The 20,909-nt window shown below is 36.4% G+C and overlaps 1 protein-coding gene across 1 annotated transcript; it reads right to left on the reverse strand.

Moving 5' to 3' along the window:
* Positions 1-209: 209 nt before the first annotated feature.
* On the reverse strand, positions 210-20,327 carry LOC137387755 (uncharacterized). The gene is made up of 9 exons (XM_068074260.1): positions 20,247-20,327; positions 13,611-13,976; positions 11,205-11,582; positions 6,079-6,220; positions 5,509-5,564; positions 4,702-4,776; positions 3,999-4,037; positions 1,177-1,264; positions 210-986 (listed from the first exon to the last, which is right to left on the reverse strand). Exons 1-9 carry the CDS (start codon positions 20,320-20,322, stop codon positions 962-964), a joined length of 1,245 nt encoding a protein of 414 aa, XP_067930361.1. The 5' UTR covers positions 20,323-20,327; the 3' UTR covers positions 210-961.
* Between the last annotated feature and the right edge of the window lie 582 nt (positions 20,328-20,909).

The raw sequence follows: 20,909 nt of genomic DNA on the forward strand, positions 1-20,909 counted from the left end.
TTATTACAAAAATAAAATTTGTAATACATTTCCTGCGAACAAGGTTATGGATAAGTTAATTTATATGGTTCCTTTCCGACCGTACTGACAAGTAACTAGATGAACTAGTTATAACAATAATTCTTACTTTATAGCAAACTTGTAAAACTAATGTTGATGATTCAATCAACTTGACTCGAGCCTACTTACTACATTTGTGAACGGCATGCTTGCATATTATAATAAAACTGTTTTAGTATCAGAGAGCTGGTGTGTGTATAGAGCCAGCCTCACGATTTAATAAAGTTTGTATGTAGAAACACGAGAATGTAATTCCAATAAAAACAGCGCCAAGACTTAGAGACTACGTGTCAAAATGGTAAACCCTAGGCAGAGGCTGATATGTCACAGAGGTCAGCATGAATAAATCATGACAAAAATAAATGTACATTCAGAGTGGCAGGTATGACAGGTGTCAGGTGCTAATAAAAACAACAAAGGATGTCAGGGGATGGGCTGAACAATGAAGGTGGTTGTGAGGATATTTAGGAACGAATTATTATTCACAGCTCAAAGTAGTCAGAAGTAAACTAGAAAAGTTTATAAACTCACAACTAGGAATAAACAAGGGTGAGTTATAAATAAAAGCGTACTAATTAGTAGTTGTGCTTTCTTGCTCAACTCTATTTATACGCCATAAAAGAAATGCACCTAGCTGGTGGACTTACTTCAGTACCAAGTCTCTACAGCGGTCAGCAATAGAGAGCGACCTACTAATCTTAGAACACTGGTTATTCAAACAAACTGATTGAGCAGCAATTACTTGTCAACTATTGCAAACTAGTACTGTATCTTTTTATACTATGCACGGCAACACTGCATTGGAGGGTATAACTTGCTTCTTATAATAACACTTCTAGCAGAACTCCTTCTCTAGGTTTAGTAATTCTGTGTTAGTCAGTGATTGGGTCATATATCTCAGCTATAGTGATGCCTGTCTTTCAATTCTACAAAACATTAAAGTTATACGTAGTTGAGAGTGCTTGTAAGTCTTTAAAGTTAGGCTAGTCTTACATAAAGCAAGTTGTTAAATTATAATGGTGCCATTTGAGGCCTCCAATAGCTATAGACTTATTCTTTAAACCTAGTACAGTAGTTTCCCCAGACGATTCTGAATATCTCATAATATATCCTTACCTGTCTGCATACCCATCATTTTCATACATTTCCTCATTTGAAGTACCCGCCTCTCTTTCATTGTACGGTTCAGCTGTTACCTCATCTTCTAAATTAAATGAAACAGAATAAAAAAAATTACAGAAATCTACAGCTGAGATCTCTACAGATGCAGGCAGTCATACTGAATACGCTGAGGTCTCTACAGATGCAGGCAGTCATACTGAATGAGTTGAGTACATTTGAGTATATCATAGAGTACATTTGAGTACTTCGAGTACATCATACAGTTGAGCTCTCAACAGATCAGCATATTCATACTGAACAAGCTAATATGAACAATTTAATGCATTTATAAATGCTAAGTGGATTTAATCAACTAAATAATTTAGTATATGAGCTTGCCAACTCATCAACTCACCAACTCACCAACTCACCAACTCACCAACTCACCAACTCATCAACTCACCAACACCAACTCACCAACTCACCAACTCATCAACTCACCAACTCACCAACTTACCAACTCACCAAATGATCAACTCACCAACTCACCAACTCACCAACTCACCAACTTACCAACTCACCAACTCACCAACTCATCAACTCACCAACTCATCAACTCACCAACTCATCAACTCACCAACTCATCAACTCACCAACTCACCAACTCACCAACTCATCAACTCACCAACTCACCAACTCATCAACTCACCAACTCACCAACTCACCAACTCACCAACTCACTAACTCACCAACTCACCAACTCACCAACTCACCAACTCACTAACTCATCAACTCACCAACTCACCAACTCACCAACTCACCAACTCATCAACTCACCAACTCACCAACTCACCAAATCACCAACTCACCAACTCACCAACTCATCAACTCATCAACTCACCAACTCATCAACTCATCAACTCATCAACTCATCAACTCATCAACTCATCAAATCATCAACTCATCAACTCACCAACTCACCAACTCACCAACTCATCAACTCACCAACTCATCAACTCATCAACTCACCAACTCACCAACTCACCAACTCATCAACTCACCAACTCATCAACTCATCAACTCACCAACTCACCAACTCACCAACTCATCAACTCATCAACTCATCAACTCATCAACTCATCAACTCACCAACTCACCAACTCACCAACTCACCAACTCATCAACTCATCAACTCACCAACTCATCAACTCATCAACTCACCAACTCATCAACTCATCAACTCACCAACTCATCAACTCATCAACTCATCAACTCATCAACTCATCAACTCACCAACTCATCAACTCACCAACTCGTTAACTTGCTAACTCACCAATAATTTATACTTTTGCTGCACTCAATGAACCCACTAAGGCCCTGTATCGTTATTATTAGCGTGCTTCCTTGTCTACTATCGGGTAATAGACAGAGTAATAAGACTGCCTGCATTACATAGCGCAGTGTATAGATTGATTGTGTATAGGTAATTTTTAATTTATATGGATATAACACAACACAATTTCTGAAACAATTGAGAATTCCTCAGTCCAAAATTAGACAGACACAATAAACAATAAACATAGAAAGAACTCGAAAAAACCATTCAAATTTGGCAATGATACTCAAACATAACCAAACTGTAACTCAAAAGGTAAAAAAAACCAAACTTTTGCTAACTTTGTAAATTCTTAATGAAATCCTAAACTGGGTTTCAATTTAGTAAAATTTCTAAAGGACTAGTTAAACATTTAAACCATAAACTCATATTTGCAGTGATCGATATTTAGTAACCAACTCAGTTCTAACAATGTTTATGGATTGAAACATCTGCTGTCAGACTGTTATATCTTCTGTTATGTCAAACTGATATGTATCTATAAAACTGCTATATCTGAATCAAACTCTATATATGACAGCAGATCTATTAAAATGTAAGCAACTGTAAGAGAAAGCATGGCTTTAAATTTACATAAACCCGCAACCGACATATTTGTTCTATGAGATGCTGGTCAGGTAACTACTCTACCCGATCTACATGTGCTAGCTTCTAACAAAGCTTACATATTTTCTTCCAACTGAAATTTTACCTATTTAGTGGAGGCATTTAGTACAGACTGTAAACACCATAATATTAATTGAGTTAAACTCAATTCTAGTACATACCAGGGCTAATTTGTTTGCTTAATTTTATCCTTAAATAAGAAATACACAAAGTATGCATGTGGATATTTATTATCACACATTGAATCAAACCTTACTCGATGTAAAATAAAGGAAATTATGCATTTTGTCAGATTAAAATAGTCACTTCTTGTTAGCCATTAGCAGGAATAGAAATGGTTTACTCATTGCTTATACACGCACCAGATGTTACCACTGTTATTTGGGATATAATGGTAGGATACGTGCCAAATAGCATTTATTTACTTGTATTTCTAATTATAAAAACCATATATGGCATGAACCAATCATAAATTTCAAGTGATCTATATAAATGATAAAACAATAAGGAAGAGCTAATTTCATCCTATGGCCACCTTTCACTACGCTATAGTTGGTGCTTTTAATAGCTTTTATGAAGCACTAAATGCCTCTAAAACATCTGATAGTGTCTATAAAAACTTTCTTCTGAAATTTTATTTTAAATAAAATGTGGTACGCTGATGTCAAAAAAACGATGTTTAGATTTAAAAGCGAAGGCAAGCATTCTTGGCACGCTGGCAAGTTGGTACAACCTACATGTAGTGAGAAATAAAGGCAGCCATTATTCCCACATGGCATGCTTACAGACATATCTATGTACTCTATGTAATTAAAGTAGATATTTTATTACATACCAGGAAAATCATAGCCAGGTGTCTCTGCATCATCCTCCTCTACAAAATTTCAAAAGTGCTCATTGTGTGTATAACAGGAGAGTATGAATAATTTTGTCCTACAAGGACTCTTGTGAATATCCAGATATTGCTGAGGAGTTATTTCTAGTTTTAAAACTGAATCGATTCCTAAATTATTACTGGTAGAATTCCAAATTATATAAAGTTTAGTGAAGGCGGCAGCGTCAGATAAACGTTTGAGGCACAATTAGAAACTGCTAATAACTCAAATTTGATAGATAAATGTTTGTGAAATAGAATATAGGTAAAAATATAGCCGCAGGCTGGTGTCTCGCAAGCAAAATAGTTAATAATTAGGTTGAGTAATTGCTGTTTGTGGAAACAGACCGGTGATAAAACATCAGACTTGTGGTAGTCAAAAATAGTAAAAAAAGCAATAAATACGGTGATTAGAAATTTTACAAAATGAGATGTCTCTATAATATATGCAAGCCAAATAAAAGCAAACACTTTTAGAAGCCTACGACCTCTTCTGCTGACGTTGACGCAATCCCGACCTCTGCTGCTGACCTTGACATGACTTTTGCTACTGACCTTGACATAGCCCTTGCTAAGCCAGAGTTGTTACTATAAGTGTAGCTATATCTTTCTACATCGAGATGATAATTCTACTCTCCAATAAGTGTGGCTTTATATTCTTTACCTGGATGAATTTGTGGCAGTGGCCTTGTTTGGTTCCTCGCTCTCACTTTTTGATGATCAACTTTACCGCGAGGTCCTGTTTGTCGAACAACCAGAGTGCAGTAGGTAAGTGCAGTAGGTAACTCAACCAATGACAATTTTTACTTGTAATCTACAGTCTACACTTGCTCACCAATAGTCTATAATCTAATATTTGTAGTGCTTAGCTCTTGTTCCGCTAGTTATCTGTCTATAGAGCATAGTTCATTGTCTATAATCATTAACTATAGACTATAATAATTTGTAGTGCTTAGTTTTTATTCTGCTAGTTCTCTGTCTATAGAGCATAGTTCATAGTCTATAATCTAATATTTGTAGTGCTTGACTCTTATTCTGCTAGTTCTCTGTCTATAGAGCATAGTTCATTGTCTATAATCTAATAATTGTAGTGCTTAGCTCTTATTCTGCTAGTTCTCTGTTTATAGAGCATAGTTCATAGTCTATAATCTAATATTTGTAGTGCTTAGCTCTTATTCTGCTAGTTCTCTTTCTATAGAGTATATAGTTCTTAGTCTATAATCTATTTTCTATGGAATATATTTTCTAGTTTATAACCTATTTATCTATATAGTCTAAAATATATTGTGTTCATTGCGTGTTTGATAGTCCATAGTCTATATAGACTATAGATGTCAGTTGATACATGTAGTCGATAATCTATTAGCAAAAACATACATAGCGTGTGAATTGTTTAACTGTGACATTTATAACTTGTAGTTTATAGTGCCTACTTATCTGTCAATTTACATGTAGATCAAGACTGACATACCTTGGCTTTGTTGCGAGATTTGAGGTGTATCGCTGTGTAGGACAGTATCAGTCATCCTAAAAAGTGTAGATAATTAGGATGTATCGCAAGGTCTAACAACGGTTCAAAGGTAAGCTGAGGTGATGACAAATTCAAGGATGGATGAATGAATTATAAAAAAAATAACAACAATCACTTCAAAATGGCCACTTGCATCAACAGCAGCAATAATCAGATGTGAATCAACTTGCTACAAACATTCTGGTTGCTGGTGAAAATGTAGCAGTGACAAAGGGTTCAACCGATATTAGCCAGCCTGCCTGGGGAGTCAGCGCAACTGACTTTCGCTGTTTATATAAGCAGTTTTTGTAGCAGACAGTTTGATGAGAAAGATGTCTCAATTAGGCACTAGATTCACTTGATAAATACTTCACTCTGCAGTATTTATAAGTCTCAAGATATCAGCACTTGATAAGAGGTGTGGGCTAAGAAACAGCAAGACTTCTTCTTATACTTTCAGTGCCAAAATGTACAAAGCTTCTTTATCATTTGATGATGTCATTCAGATCTAACCAATCGCCTGCTACTTACTTTTTCAGTCTTTTTCTGTAGACTGCCACAGGTATGGCAAGTACACCTACTATTACTAGTAGCACACTGGCAGTGCTGACAGCAGCAATCATTGCAGCCCTTGCAGCTCTAGTAGTCATCACTGTCTCTGCGCCCGGGGTTTCTACAGGAGTATGTACTGTACATGTATGTATTCCTATACATACCGGGGTCACTGAGTGTTCATGTATATACATTGTATAATTAACCATAGATCTATTTAGCATATACATTGTGTAACTAATCATAGATCTATTTAGCATATACATTGTGTAACTAACCATAGATCTATTTAGCATATACATTGTGTAACTAACCATGAATCTATTTAGCATATACATTGTATAACTAATCATAGATCTATTTAGCAAATACATTGTGTAACTAACCATAAATCTATTTAGCATATACATTGTGTAACTAACCATAGCTCTATTTAGCATATACATTGTGTAACTAACCATAGATCGGTTTAGCAAATACATTGTGTAACTAACCATAGATCTATTTAGCATATATATTGTGTAACTAACCATAGCTCTATTTAGCATATACATTGTGTAACAAACCATGAACCTATTTAGCATATACATTGTGTAACTAACCATAGATCTATTTAGCATACACATTGTGTAAAACTGATGTCTATAGTTGCCAAAAGACAAACAGAATAAAGATGAAGAAAATGCAAGAGACGCGTAATGCTGCAACTTGAACACAATAGCTGATATCAACTATCACAACAATAACAACTAGTGACATTATTTTACACATATTTTTCTTCTAAGTGTTTTAACTGACAACCGAGTTTGTCGAGTTTAATCTTGAAACATCCTGGCAGTCTGATCACCTCGGAAAGAAAAGAAATTGCAAATTATAGAATTCTAGAAAGATATCTATACTTTTCAATAAAATCTACTAAATTTTGACTAGGTTAACTTTTACAGTGGTGATACAAATTATGGAACCGCCTTTGAGTTTTAGTACATAATGCGGTATAATGGCTCTCATATTAGTTATATTCAGTCCAGATATGAAAAGTTATATATCATTAGAAAGGAAATTTTATCAGCTGTTGCATTGTTTAATTTTTTTCTGCATCCAAACATAATTCCATCGCTAGTGCAGGTGAAAGTGCAACTAGTCAGGGTGTCTCATAACAAGTCATTTTTTTCAAAAACAGTAGTCTGGTGAATGATGTCTAGAATTTCCAAATTCTTTGATCTGCCCAGTTTAACAATCATCTAAGACAACAATTGCATTGAGTGAGACGTTGTGCATTATGCAACATAACCCAAATAGTATTGAAAAGTCCTTCTGTTCTCAGTAAAAGTCATTCTAATAACTTCATCATCATGCCTCAACATCTCACGAAAGAAAAGCGTGCTGTAATAATTCACCTTCATCAACAATGGAAATCGCAGAGGGAAATTGCAAGGGAGGTAGATTGCTCTAAGAAAGGTGTATTTACAACAATCTGCAGATGGAAGGAAACTGGTCAAGTTGAAGAAAGGGCTGGTTGGGGAAGGAAAAAGCTAGTAACAGTTCAGGTGACCAGACGCCTAGCGAGACTTTCTTCGGTTGATAGACATTTAACCAGTCCTCTGCTAGCCAAAAAGTTAAAAGAATCAACAGGCACAGAGTTAGCACAATCAACTGTGCGCAAATCATTGAGAGATAATGGCTTTCGAGGCTGTAAAGCTTGTAGAAAACCTTTGTTATCATCTCGACAAAGAAAGGCTTGTCTACCATGGGCAAAAGATAATGTGAATTGGTCACCAGAAAACTGGAGAGCAGTATTATTCAGCGATGAGAGCACACTTACTGTGCAAAATCACTCTGGCAACAATTATGTAAGAAGGAGACCTGGTGAAGAGTTGTATTTTAGACCAGAAGTTGTATTGTAAAACCAGAATGTATTTTACCTACAACAAAGCATCCCACCTCAGTAATGGTGTGGGGTTGTTTCTCCGCTGCTGGTCCTGGTAGATTACACTTTGTTGATGGTATGACAAATGCAGAAAAATATTGTGGATTACTACAAAGCGTGAGGATACCATCTGCTACAAGTCTGTTTGATAGAGAGTGGCTGTTCCAGCAAGATAATGATCCATGCCACACAGCCAGAAAAGTAAAGAAGTGGTTTGCTGACAATAACGTTAACACTCTGACTTGGCCTGCTCAGTCACTAGACCTTAACCCAATTAAAAATTTGTGGAGCAGAATAGGCAATCTCGTAACTAAAGACAAGTCATCTAATAAAAGAAGATTGATGGAACTTATTGTGCAATCCTGGCATCGAATAGTGACACCTGAAGAGCTTCAGACGCTGAAAGATAGTATGCCAAGGCGCTGCCAAGCAGTGATTGAGAACAAAGGCTGGCCAACCAAGTATTGATCATCTTAAGGACCAAAACAGCACTTTTCATGGCTACAAAACCCTGTCTTTAAGTTAATTCACAATAAAAGCCATTTCAAAGAAAAGAAATATGTTATTTTATGACTTTTGGTCGGACACTATCTCATAGAAATGACAACCGTACAGCAACTCTCTGACAGCTTTCAGTAAACCTCTAATAATATTTTTATAGAATATACAATGTGGTTTTAGTTTAAGTTTATCAAAAAGCCAACATTGTGACGATTCAAATGATATATAATTCTTTATAGTTATGTAAAATTTTGATTGTAGAAAAAATAAACACAACTCAGAATTCATTGCTATGTAATGAAAATTAGAGGCGGTTCCATAATTTGTATCACCACTGTAAGCCTAAAAAACATTAATAACACTAGAAATTCCCCTGTCATACAGCCCCGATCAAAGTGGTAATAGAAAAAAGAATCAGTACTGCTGGTTGTTAAAAAGTAGTTACATAAGGTAAGAATTCTACAAAAGTACAATTCTTTAGTAGATTTTGTATGCTTCACCTACAACATCTACTAAAGAATACTCAGGATCAGATGAGTTGTTGTTATTATTTTAAGTAGCGTGTTGTTGAAGGTTATCATTTTATGTTGATGGTTGCTGCGATGACCTTTTATTTCTCCTCCTCCAAAATAATTGGGAGACACGTGGACGGCCAGTGCGACGACGTGGTGTTCTGGGAGGTTGTATGTCCATGGTAGTTGTCAAGTTGTTTTGAAATGAAATTCGAAAGGTCGATTATGCAAAACAAAAAGTTGTATAAAATCAGACCTAATCTACTACTATCTCAAACCTATGTTTCACAACAATAAAATAAATATTAGTTCAAGCTGTAGCCCTAGCCTACTGTACGTAATTTAACTAACAACAACAATAATGAAATATGTTTATTATATCTCTGAAATGCAATATTAAAAGTAAAATGACAAGCTGCCATGTAATATACACAGTTTGAAGTTTGAAGTTGGTTGTGTTGAATGTAGAATGGTTTTGACAGCAATATGTAACAGAAAGCAAGCATTGGCATTAATGCGTCTGGAAGCTTTCTGCAAACTGGAGTGAAATAAAGAAATATTCTTGTCGCAAGGGGGCATTGTAGTTCGGCCCTAGCTTGTAGATAAGATGTAAAGAAGTCTGGCTAATGTTCAAGATAATTTAATGAAACGTTCGGTAATTGGACAAAAAACATAGGCTGATAAACTGTGTACCACATTTTCGTACCTGTAAATCGGTCTACGCCTCAAGTGGTCTACGTTAATTAAAGAAACCTTTGGCAGTTAGACAATGCAATTATTATATACTTCGATGTTGTAAATTCTAATGATTATTCTTATAATTAAATATTATAATAATTTTTTTTATAAAATAAAATAATTAATTCGAAAAATAAAATCGCCAAAAAAGAAACAATCCCTTTTCAGTACTTCAGTACTACAAAAACCTTCGGCAATTGAACAATTATATAGACTGGTGAAATGTGCACTTTTTTCTCGTAAAATTTGGATGACTTAATAGTTATGCTATTAAGCCATTATGGCCTATAATAAGCTATTATGGCCAACAAAACGCCAATAAGGCCGTGCGACAGATATATCTGTCGCACGGCCTTATTGGCGTTTTGTTGGCCGGTCTCAAATTTGATTAAAAAAGGCTTCTCAAGTTTCTATTTTGATTTTGGGCCGAATTAATCTGTCTATTTATGTATCATCCGATCAGATGGGTTAGTTTTAGGCTTTTTCTGTAACCTTTCAAAAGCTTGGTAACATATTTAAATAGGTTTGTATGTGTTTTGTATCATTATTAGACTTGAATGACTCTACACAAAAATGGTTAAATTTTTTGAAGAAATCTTGGTACAAGGGTTTGGAAATGGGTTTGGATAATTTTTCGGGCGTTGTGTGAACATATGCATTTATCATAAATCTCCCAAACAATCGCTCCGCTCGTGTTTGGTCGTGAGAAAATGTTTTGGCATATTTTTATTTACTATTCCAAAGATAGCTGAAAATTTGACCTACGAATGTGTATGACTTTAGAGAACATGCCCAGTGCGTGATTTCATAATTTACACTCACATAGTCTTAAGTATTTATAACAAGCTCTGCTATGTATGTGAATTATTTTGCTAATGACAATGCATTTTTTGCTTTGCTTAGAAGCATCAGAGCCTATTACCATTATTTCTAGTCTTGGTAAAAAAAACCACAACTAGTATGCTTTGTACTTATGCATGCCCTTCAACCTACATCGTCTTCCTCAGGCTTGAGAAAAAAATCTGTTGACATTAAACTCCACTTCATTTTTATAGAAACAAATTATTTCACAGCCTCCAGGTTAATCATAGTTGATGTCTTCAACCATATAAATGATGATGTAACAGACAGATAATGCTACTGTCATTTGATCAACAGTGCCTTGAAACAACAGATTGTGTGATGGCAGTAGGTGTAAAAGAGCAAAACAGCAAAAAGTCTACCTAAGTACAGCTTTACAAAGGATTTATAGTAATAGACATCTATGATAAGTCTCCTCTGATCGTTCTTGATCGCCATAACTTGCCTTTGTACTTTATAATGAACTTACCTGGTGTACTTTATAATAAACATACCTGTAGACTTTATAATGAACTTACCTTTGCACCTTATAATAAACTTACCTGTGTAAGTTATAACAAACTTACCTGTATACTTTATAATGAATCCTGTGAAAGATAAGCCAAGGTCTGTGATAAATGTAAAAGTCAGACTCTCTCCAATCGGCCTGAAAGAAAGTGTCGTTTGTCCAAATTCTCTGCCACATATTATTAATTCATTATTTTCGTATCCACTAACTCCGGCTACTACTACTCGATCCGAACACTTCGCCTCTATCTCAAAGCCTTCTCGGGCTAAAAAGTCCAGTGTTATTGTTGAAGTTGAAGGTATGCTAGTCAAGGTCAGAGAAGAGTTGATGTTTGTGCTGTATAGGAATGGATAATACTGGTGGGTGGCAAGGTACATAAGGCTTTTGGATGAAATAGCTCTGTTGGAGTTATTGCCCAGGTGTATTGGAAAAATAGCTGCAAACACACATACATTTAATGTTAGGTCAGCATAGAAAAATTGCCTGTGTACAAACTTTAATATTGAGTTATAATATATGAGAATTGATTCACAACTGAAAACTTCTCCAGCTTTAAAAGAGCGTTGGAACTGAAAACATGTAATATGGGGAGTGAAAAAAAACGTACATGAATTAACAATGAGTGACATGCCTCTTTAAGTCTACTTGAAGGACTTGCAAGCAATGCGTTTGTCCTGGCTTATATGAGACATATATGGTTGTCTTCCTCCTTTTTTTCTCTCCCTCTCTGAAAGAGAGAGGAAGAGATAGAGGAAGAGAGAAAGAGAGAGCGAGAAAGAGGGAGAATAGGGATGAGAGAGGAAGAAAAAGGGAGAATAGGGATGATAGAGAAAGGGAGATAGAGGGAGATAGAAGGAGAGAGAGGGAGAGAGAGAGGGAGAGAGAGGGATGAGAGAGAGAGGGAGAGAGAGAGGGAGAGAGAGGGATGAGAGAGAGGAAGAGAGAGAAAGGGAGGGGGGAGAGAGAGAGAGAGAGAGAGAGAGAGAGAGAGAGAGGGAAAGAGAAGGAGTGGGAGGAAGAGGGAGAGAGAAGGAGAGAGAGGGAGAGAGGGAGAGAGAGAGAGGGAAAGAGAAGGAGTGGGAGGAAGAGGGAGAGAGGAGTGGGAGGGAGAGAGAGAGAAAATGAAATCTGAAGAGTATCCAATAAAGAATGAAGGAGATCAGTGCAGATGAAGTGCAAATATATATGAACTTTTCTGGATACAGAACTTTTCTGGAAGTTACAAAAGCAAGGAAAAGGTGATGCAAGCATAGTCTTCCAAGATATTGAGCATATACCAGAAGCTAAGATAGTTAAAATTATAGAATTGAAGATAAAAGTTTTCAATGTCTTTGTAGTAAGTGTGTTCCAATGCAATAATGAAACTTAGACCAGAGTTACTGCTGATGCAATTGATAGCTTTCACATAGCCTAGTCAAAATAAAAAACACAAATGCATACAAGCTGACCAAGGAAAGACCATGATGTGAGGTAATTAGAGAAAGAAGATTGAGATTCACTAGTTACATTCTATGACTACCAGAGAAGGCCGAAGATGCAAGATTACCATTGGCTCCTAAGAAGATCTTTGGGGCCCCAAGTTTACATGGCAAAAGAACATTGAAAATGACTTAAAATTGTTAAAGATAGAAAGAAATGGTGTTTTAGAGTAGATGAGTAAACGAGGCTAAGAGAGGCAGCGCATGATGTTGCCTGTCTTGACAAACTTTTGTTTTTGCAGAGTCGTCCTCTGGCGAACGGGGTGAGCAAAACAACAGCTAGTCACAATACACAATGCACCTGATGCATAAGCTGCACTGAAAGAAAGTTATTCTCTTCTGTCTATGTAGCTTGGCTGCGATGTTATGTCAGTCGCTCCATTGGTAATCATAATGGATTTAGCACAATAATTTATGTAGAAGAAATAAGATAAAAACGTTTAACCAGAGACCAGTCTCTGAGGTAAACTTTAGGAGAACTTCAGAATAGAATAATTTAAAAATAAAATCAATAAGAACAAATAAAACTGACTGATACAAAAATACAAATAAAACTGACTGAGCGCACAAAAATAACACGTTTAGTTGCTGTTGTTGCCTATGTTCTCAAGGTCTACTAAAGTTTTCTGCAGAAACTGGTCTCTGGTTAAACGTTTTTATTTTATTTTTCCTACATAATTTTTTGCGCTAAATCCGTTATGATCACCAATGGAGTGACAGGCATAACATTGCAGCCAAGCCGCATAAACAGAAAAGAATAACTCCTTTTCAGTGCAGCTGATGCATCAGGTGCAGTGAGTATTGTGACCAGCTGTTGTTTTGCTCATCCCGCTCGATGGGGGACAACTGCACAAAAGCACCAGTTTGTCAAGAGAGGCTATGCATGATGATGATAACATTTAGCCCTCTTTCACTGTATCTGTTCATTACTACTATTATTGTTATTACTATTACTATTATTATTACTATTACTATAATAAACTCACCTGTAAAGTTCAATAAAACTCCGAAATAGCCCTGAGACTCATCCGTTACAAATGAGATTGTCACGCTGTCTCCTATAGCAGTATAATAAAGTGTTGATCGACTAAATATGCCTCCACAGATTAGGTCTGGTCCATAAGTGCCCGTAATCACAATGACATCAACACACCCGCTTTCCAATTCAAATTCATCCCGTGCCACAAATTCGAGTCTGAACAGAGGATAGTTTAAAAAGCCAGTGAATGTCAACGAGGAGTTAATGTTGTTTGAGTAAACTACAGGGTAATTCTTATGAGTTGTGATGTACATGAACGGTGATGATGGTGAACTCCTGTCTGTATTGTGCCCAGGGTGAATCGTAATGAAATCTGTAACAAATATCGGTCTAGTGTTAGTGTGCGATGTGCTCCAAATTGACATATAAAATCAGTGTGAAAAGCACTTTTTCTGTTATTTTGCATAGATTTTAAAACTGTGCTTATCACTTTGTTTTTAAAAATATTTTATTGAACATGTTATAAGATAGCTAGACAGCAGACTACGATATACTTGCTTGATTGTCTTTTTATATCATCAAAATTTGTGCACAAGTAAAGTCTACCAGCTACTGATGCACTAATTTTGCTCACATCTGATGTCAAATCCTTCAACAGGTCAATGTCCGCAATTAGGTTTTTGTGACCCAAAAATAATACTGTACATAACCTGCGAGCTTCAAAGACAAGCAGACAGTTTTAAAGCAGTGTTTATACTGCTTAGTTATTTTAAGAAATTGCGTACAGTATATGCTACTCCTGATTGTCTTTTGACACTGTAGACTATACATCTCTTTGGACTTGAGCTGTGTCAAGGTTCAAGATCAAAGTGATTGCTCATTGGTCAGTTTTAACTGAATCTGTTTGGTTTTGGTTGAGAAGATGCTGGAGCGCAGCTGGATGATCAAGGCAAGGCTTGTCCTGTTGGAGGCTTGCCAAAATATTTTCTTCCGTAAGTTGTAGGCAATGCTCTAACCTTATGAATTTTTAGCATTTCTAGTAGGCAGTGGCAAGTAATCAGCTCGCAGTTTGCCATTGGTTCATAAATGTTAGATGATACACAGCATGAACACTTCGATTGTAGTTTAAAATGGAGAGATTGTCTACTATCAGTGCAATAACTTAGGGGGTGTAAGCAACTTCAACTATCAAACACAATGTTTTACATCTGTCTCGCTGCATTTGTTAAGTATGTTAGGGTTGAACATCTATATTGAATTCTGAAAAGCTACTGCAACATAATCATTTCTTGGTTTTCTAAACAAAACATTAACTTTTTATATGATTTTCACAGCCTGATGTGTAAATTTTAATGTTATTAGTGAATATTTTTTTAGTGGAAGAGATGCTGACTTCACCTTGATGTAAAACATTAAAGCTTCTTAATCCTGCTAGCTTCACAGCTGTGCAAGTTTTTATCAACTGATTCTATCTATTTGCAGTTACAGCTATTCATAGGAGAAATTGTCATTCAAATGTGTTAGTAAAGGAATTCCTAAGAATTGAAGTTGTCTGCTCAGAGAAATTGTTTTTTATGATGTGATATAAATTTATCCACTTTTAGAAAAAAAGGTTTTTTCCTAAAGTGAACTTCAATTGACTCAAAATATATCGAATCATTAAGAATTATTTTAGAACAATATTGGACAACTTCATTTCAAAGAGCTTCATTGTATAGTCAGGATTCCACATGTCAATTTTGCACAGCCGTTTAGATGTCTATATGACATAAAACTTGTGCTGACACATGCAAGCATTTGCAAATGTGCACGCAAGCATATACACATAATTTCAAGCATACATGTGCATGCCCTCACATGAGCATATGCATACACTAAATGGCACGAATACGCATGCACATGATCATATTATACAAATTTATTCAAGTCTACATATTTACATACACAAACAAACGCATGTTTACAAGCATGTGTACATATGCCCTCAAGCATATACACACGCTCAGAAGCACACATACACAGTCGTACACTTTTCATAGGTAGCGCTATTTTCTGTACCCATGGCCCTATGTTTTCTCATGACATTGTATTTTATTTTATAGATGAGCATTGACACTCCGCAATGCTTGTCAAGACACCCCACAATGCTTCTCAAGACACCCCACAATGCTTGTCAAGACACCCCACAATGCTTGTCAAGACACCCCACAATGTGTGTCAAGACACCTCACAATGCTTGTCAAGACACCCCACAAGGTGTGTCAAGACAGCCCACAATGCTTGTCATAATCTCTTATACAATATCTCATCTTACATATGTATAATATTCTCATTCATACTTGGTAGATATGAAGAACTTACGCTAATCTATAAGGAAAAAGCCTTACATTAAATGAACATAGGATGCACATGGGGAAGATTCTTTATTAGGAGAATCCTGCGTCAAATTTAGTTAATTTTTCAAAGTTTTTTGAACATTTTCAAATTTTAGTATGTTGTACTATAACATCTTAGCTATGTAAAACTTGAAAAATTTAGAATCGGCCTGCTGATCCATGATATATCAACAGTTTTGTGAAGTCTCATTGGGATGCGAATGCATTTGACAAAAAGACAACATGATAGTCATAGACAGAATAGTCATGATAGTCAATCAGACAGAAATTAGCTGGAATGATAAAAGTCTTAAGACATTAGTTTGACCCTGTACTATATGGCGGCCTTATATGTACTATATAATTTTTAGTATTTTTGCTATGTTTGCCATAAGACATCAGTAGATCTATCTACTAGTTGACCAATGATTAATAGAGATAGATATGATGATCACATTGGCAGGTTGTCATAAATAAATGGTATGATAAAGTGGATCCACGTATCGACCAGGGCTGATGAGTAAGAGGTTTTATCTAGGGTATCAGTGAAAATATTAGTCTCGGTTGAGCTAAGCCAAAGCTTAGCTCAAAATTTTTTATTGCTTAGTTAGCTCAAGGAAATCTGTAGAACAGAACATGGTAGAACTGCAGCTATTGTTCACAAGACAAAAGTATTGCTTTTTTCGCTTTCATATTACTTTGGTCACGCTACGTTTAAAGTTTTTTATTTTTAATTTCATTATTAGTGCTGTACATTTAGATATGCTCATTGTCGAGTGTGTCGAGTGCTGTAGCAGTTTATATGTATGCTGGTTAGTTAAGCGGGCGAGTCGAGCGGGCGCGTCGAGCGGGCGAGTCAATCGGGCGTGTCGAGCGGGCGAGTCGAGCGGGCGAGTCGAGCGGGCGAGTCGAGCGGGCGAGTCGAGCGGGCGAGTCGAGCGGGCGAGTCGAGCGGGCGAGTCGAGCGGGCGAGTCGAGCGGGCGAGTCGAGCGGGCGAGTCGAGCGGGCGAGTCGAGCGGGCGAGTCGAGCGGGCGAGTCGAGCGGGCGAGTCGAGCGGGCGAGTCGAGCGGGCGAGTCGAGCGGGCGAGTCGAGCGGGCGAGTCGAGCGGGCGAGTCGAGCGGGCGAGTCGAGCGGGCGAGTCGAGCGGGCGAGTCGAGCGGGCGAGTCGAGCGGGCGAGTCGAGCGGGCGAGTCGAGCGGGCGAATCGAGCGAGCGAGTCAAGCGGGTGAGTCGAGCAGGTGAGTCGAGTGGGCAAGTTGAATGAGAGATTGCTATTGATGTGATACTTTGAACAAAAAAAAGCAATCTGAAAAGATGAAAATCTTTGTCACAGAGTCTTTAGTGAACCCAAAGGTTATTATTGAGACGAGTAGACAAGCCTCTCATATTTATTTGTTAATTGTAGTAATAACGTTTACTAGTAAAATAAGAATAAGGGTAAAAAGATATAGATATAAAAATATTAAAATTTTGAAACAATTAAAAAGTGATAATTTTTTAATATTCTGATACTGTGTCCAAACTAAATTCCATTCCTACAGCTGCCTATGTCTTATACAAACATATACCAAAACCAATAAAAAAGAATTCAGAAGTTTTTGTGGTGCTAAAAAAACTGGAAAGTTCTAATTATTGATTTTGTTTTCACACATTGAATCAAGTTGAAATAGCACAAGAACATGGCTAATGAGAGGGGAGTAGCCTCTTTTGACAAACAGTTGATTTGTGGAGTTGTACCCCGTCAAGCGAAGCGAGCAAAACAACAGCTTGTTACAATACGCACTGCACCTGATGCATCAGCAGCACTGAAAGGGAGTTGTTCTCTCCTGTCTATGCGGCTTACCTGCGATGTTATGTCGATCGCTCCATTGGCAATTATAACGGATTTAGCCCAAAAATTAATGTAAAAAAAGAAGATAAAAGCGTTAACATTAACATATCTTTAAACAGTAACTGAGGTTGCAAAAAGTCATATTGTAATGGCCTGATCTGGCTAATGTGGAACTTCGGTAGCCATGTGGCCATGGTAACTGAAATTCGGCATCTACATGTATATAACTTCTCTATTTATAATCTAATTAACTGAAAACAATGAATGAGCCAGCAATGAAACTGAATTTTCTTTAGAACAAATAAAACTGAATGATACAAAAATACAAATAAAACTGACTGAGCTCACAAATAACAACATGTTTAGTTGCTGTTATTGCCTAAGTTCTCAAGTTCTTAAGAACATGGCTACTGAGAGGGGAGTAGCGGAAGGTAGGAGCAAATTGCTTTGCAATGTATACATGAGAATGTTAGCAAAGCATCTGCTACTATATTGGTAGGCAAACATGTTCACGAATAATTTGAGTAATATTGCAAAGGCTAAAAAAAGGGCTTGAGATACAATGAGCAAGTTACAATACATTGTTAGTCATAAAAGGTCATAAAAGGTCATATAAGGTCATATAAGACCTTATAAAGCCCCGGTGAGTTACTAGCAACTACTTTTAAACAGATGCCCTGCAGTTGATTCTCAGATCTCCAGCTGAGACTCGACTTACAAATGTTCAACAGAGCAATTAGAATCTGACTTTGTGAAAAAATTCAATAAAAGAAATCATTGGCTACAGCATGATAAACGGTTATTACTTTCTGCGTGCATTTTTGCAAAAAAATAATTTATGACTCTGTTTTCCATAAAAAGAGACAGCTGCATAAGCACTTGTAATTGTGTGTGTCATACTTAGGTTTTTTATAAATTTTATAGCCAGATTGTTCTGCAGTGGAAATCTCAATGATGGATTATCAACTATTATGTGGGTTTGTCACTAGCATTTAGTTTAAATTCTTCAGGACAACCATGAACACATGCTATACATATAATACATATGATACACCAGAATGTAAAAGACCATTAAAATATAAGTGTACCTGTGTTTAAGTTGATCAGAAAGCTTAGCTTACACTCAGCTAAATTGTTTTTGGGTCAACTTAAACAATTTAGTCTCACCATGATTCTTTTATAGCAATAATTTATCAACAAAGATATCGATAGAGATATCGATAGAGACATCTGTCGAGATATCAATAGATATATCAATAGATGTACAGTATCAATAGAAACATCTATCGAGATATCAATAGAGGTACATGTATCAATCGAGGTTCCAAAAGAAATATCAATCGAGGTATCAATAGAGATGTCAATAGAGGTATCTATCAAGATATAAATAGAGGCATCAATAGAGGTATCTATTAAATGCAATGAATGTTTCTCAATTTTTAATAATAGCTTATTTGGGTTCTTCAGGCAGCCTTTCGCTTTATTTAAGTACAGGTACCTAGTTAGATTAGGTCACGCATTGTTGTCTTTACTCTAACACAAAAAACGGGTCACATAGCTCACAATTACTCTGATCCAAAATGGATTCTTACTGTCACGCATGCCCGCTATCTTCAGCTGTCACAAAGTATCTAAAGAAGTACCCGCTTCTATAGTAGGTGGGTAATACTTTCATAAATATTGGTCTGAATCTACCAGCAGAGAGATGCTGAGGAACACAAAAAGAATTGCTACAGCATTTTTCCTGTGATCCGCTGACCTTCGCTGACCTGTCACTTCAAGCAAAATAATACTAACACTCAATTTTCATTAACTACTTCTCTTTGTACATTGTACCACTGTTTCCAAATCTGCAACCTCATTGTCAGTTTCACTGTACAATCTCCATTCTTAGCATTGTTATCCAGCACACTTTATAGACTTATTACTCTTTACTTTTTCCTAAAATGTAACAGCTAGATATGTCTATTGAGCCGTCTTATCACTTCTCTAGCCTGATGTCTGTGTCATGACATAGTTTTCTTTTTTCTGATAATCATTTCCTCTCAAAACTTCAACCGCCATTTTGAAAACTCTGCTTACTATATAGGTCATTCTCAACCAATTTCTAATGAACTAGTTGTTTACCTCAGAATCAATGAATAAAGTTTCTTCAAAAGTATTTTGTTAGTGTTAAAAAAATTGTCTTGAGGTTGCCTATGACTTTTTTGATATTACAGACTCCGAGGTACTTAAACCCCAAAACTTTCAATCTCCTGAGAAGTACATTACGGGTGATCAGGCGATACATCCAGGCTATTCTCTTCGACTCACTCATTAGTTAAAAAATAAAGATGTTTTATTTCCAAGTTCACTGATTGTTCTTAGTTACAAGGCTGAAATGCTTCTGGGGTCAAAGTACTAAATTATTTATTCACAAAGTCTATCTACTAACCTTTAGAGGATTGTAATCCAAATGAGCAGACGGAATAAAAGAAACTCACAAACAAACATCGGAACATGTTTACCATTGAGAACTATTGACTATCAATTACAGATAAACCAACATAGCGAGGCCTTTATGGTTCACTAGTTGTCTGAGTGACAGATCTCTCCAAGATTCCACTAAGTAGTTCGCTAGCATGATGAATCTTGTAAACTTCCAGAGAAGTTCTATTTTTAGACATGTGTGATTGCGATAACTAACAAATCATTGCACTGCTATTTAAAAACCTGCAAACAGAAAAACCAGCGTGTGATATGTTCAACAAATAGGAGTTATGAAAAGATTGGTTTTGTCAAATGGTGTCAATAACTCTATAAACGTCTCAGTAGCATAAATATTCATAAATCAGCGAGTGTGAAGTGTCACGCCAAATCAAAAGTGTATTCATCAAACAAGACCTGAAAATTGGGTCAATGTAGTCGGAACAAACAAAGTGTTTTTTTACTAACCTTAAACGGAAAGTATTCCGTTCAAAGTTTGTGGAGCCAGAAAATGTTTGTCTCAACTCTCAATCATTTAACGAAAACAGATGAGAAAAGAATGCATACATGTATAAGCTGACACTGATTCTGAAACAAATGTTAGTCTAATAACGTTCTTCTCAGTTAAATA

Source organism: Watersipora subatra, chromosome 2, assembly GCF_963576615.1.
Source record: "Watersipora subatra chromosome 2, tzWatSuba1.1, whole genome shotgun sequence".
Lineage (NCBI taxonomy): Eukaryota > Metazoa > Bryozoa > Gymnolaemata > Cheilostomatida > Watersiporidae > Watersipora > Watersipora subatra.

Coding starts and splice junctions, on each gene's coding strand:
- LOC137387755 (XM_068074260.1), bottom strand. CDS start 20,322: ATGGTAAACATGTTCCGATGTTTGTTTGTGAGTTTCTTTTATTCCGTC. Junction 5,565..6,078: donor TACAGAAAAAGACTGAAAAA/GTAAGTAGCAGG, acceptor TACACTTTTTAG/GATGACTGATACTGTCCTAC. Junction 1,265..3,998: donor ACCTGGCTATGATTTTCCTG/GTATGTAATAAA, acceptor CATTTAATTTAG/AAGATGAGGTAACAGCTGAA.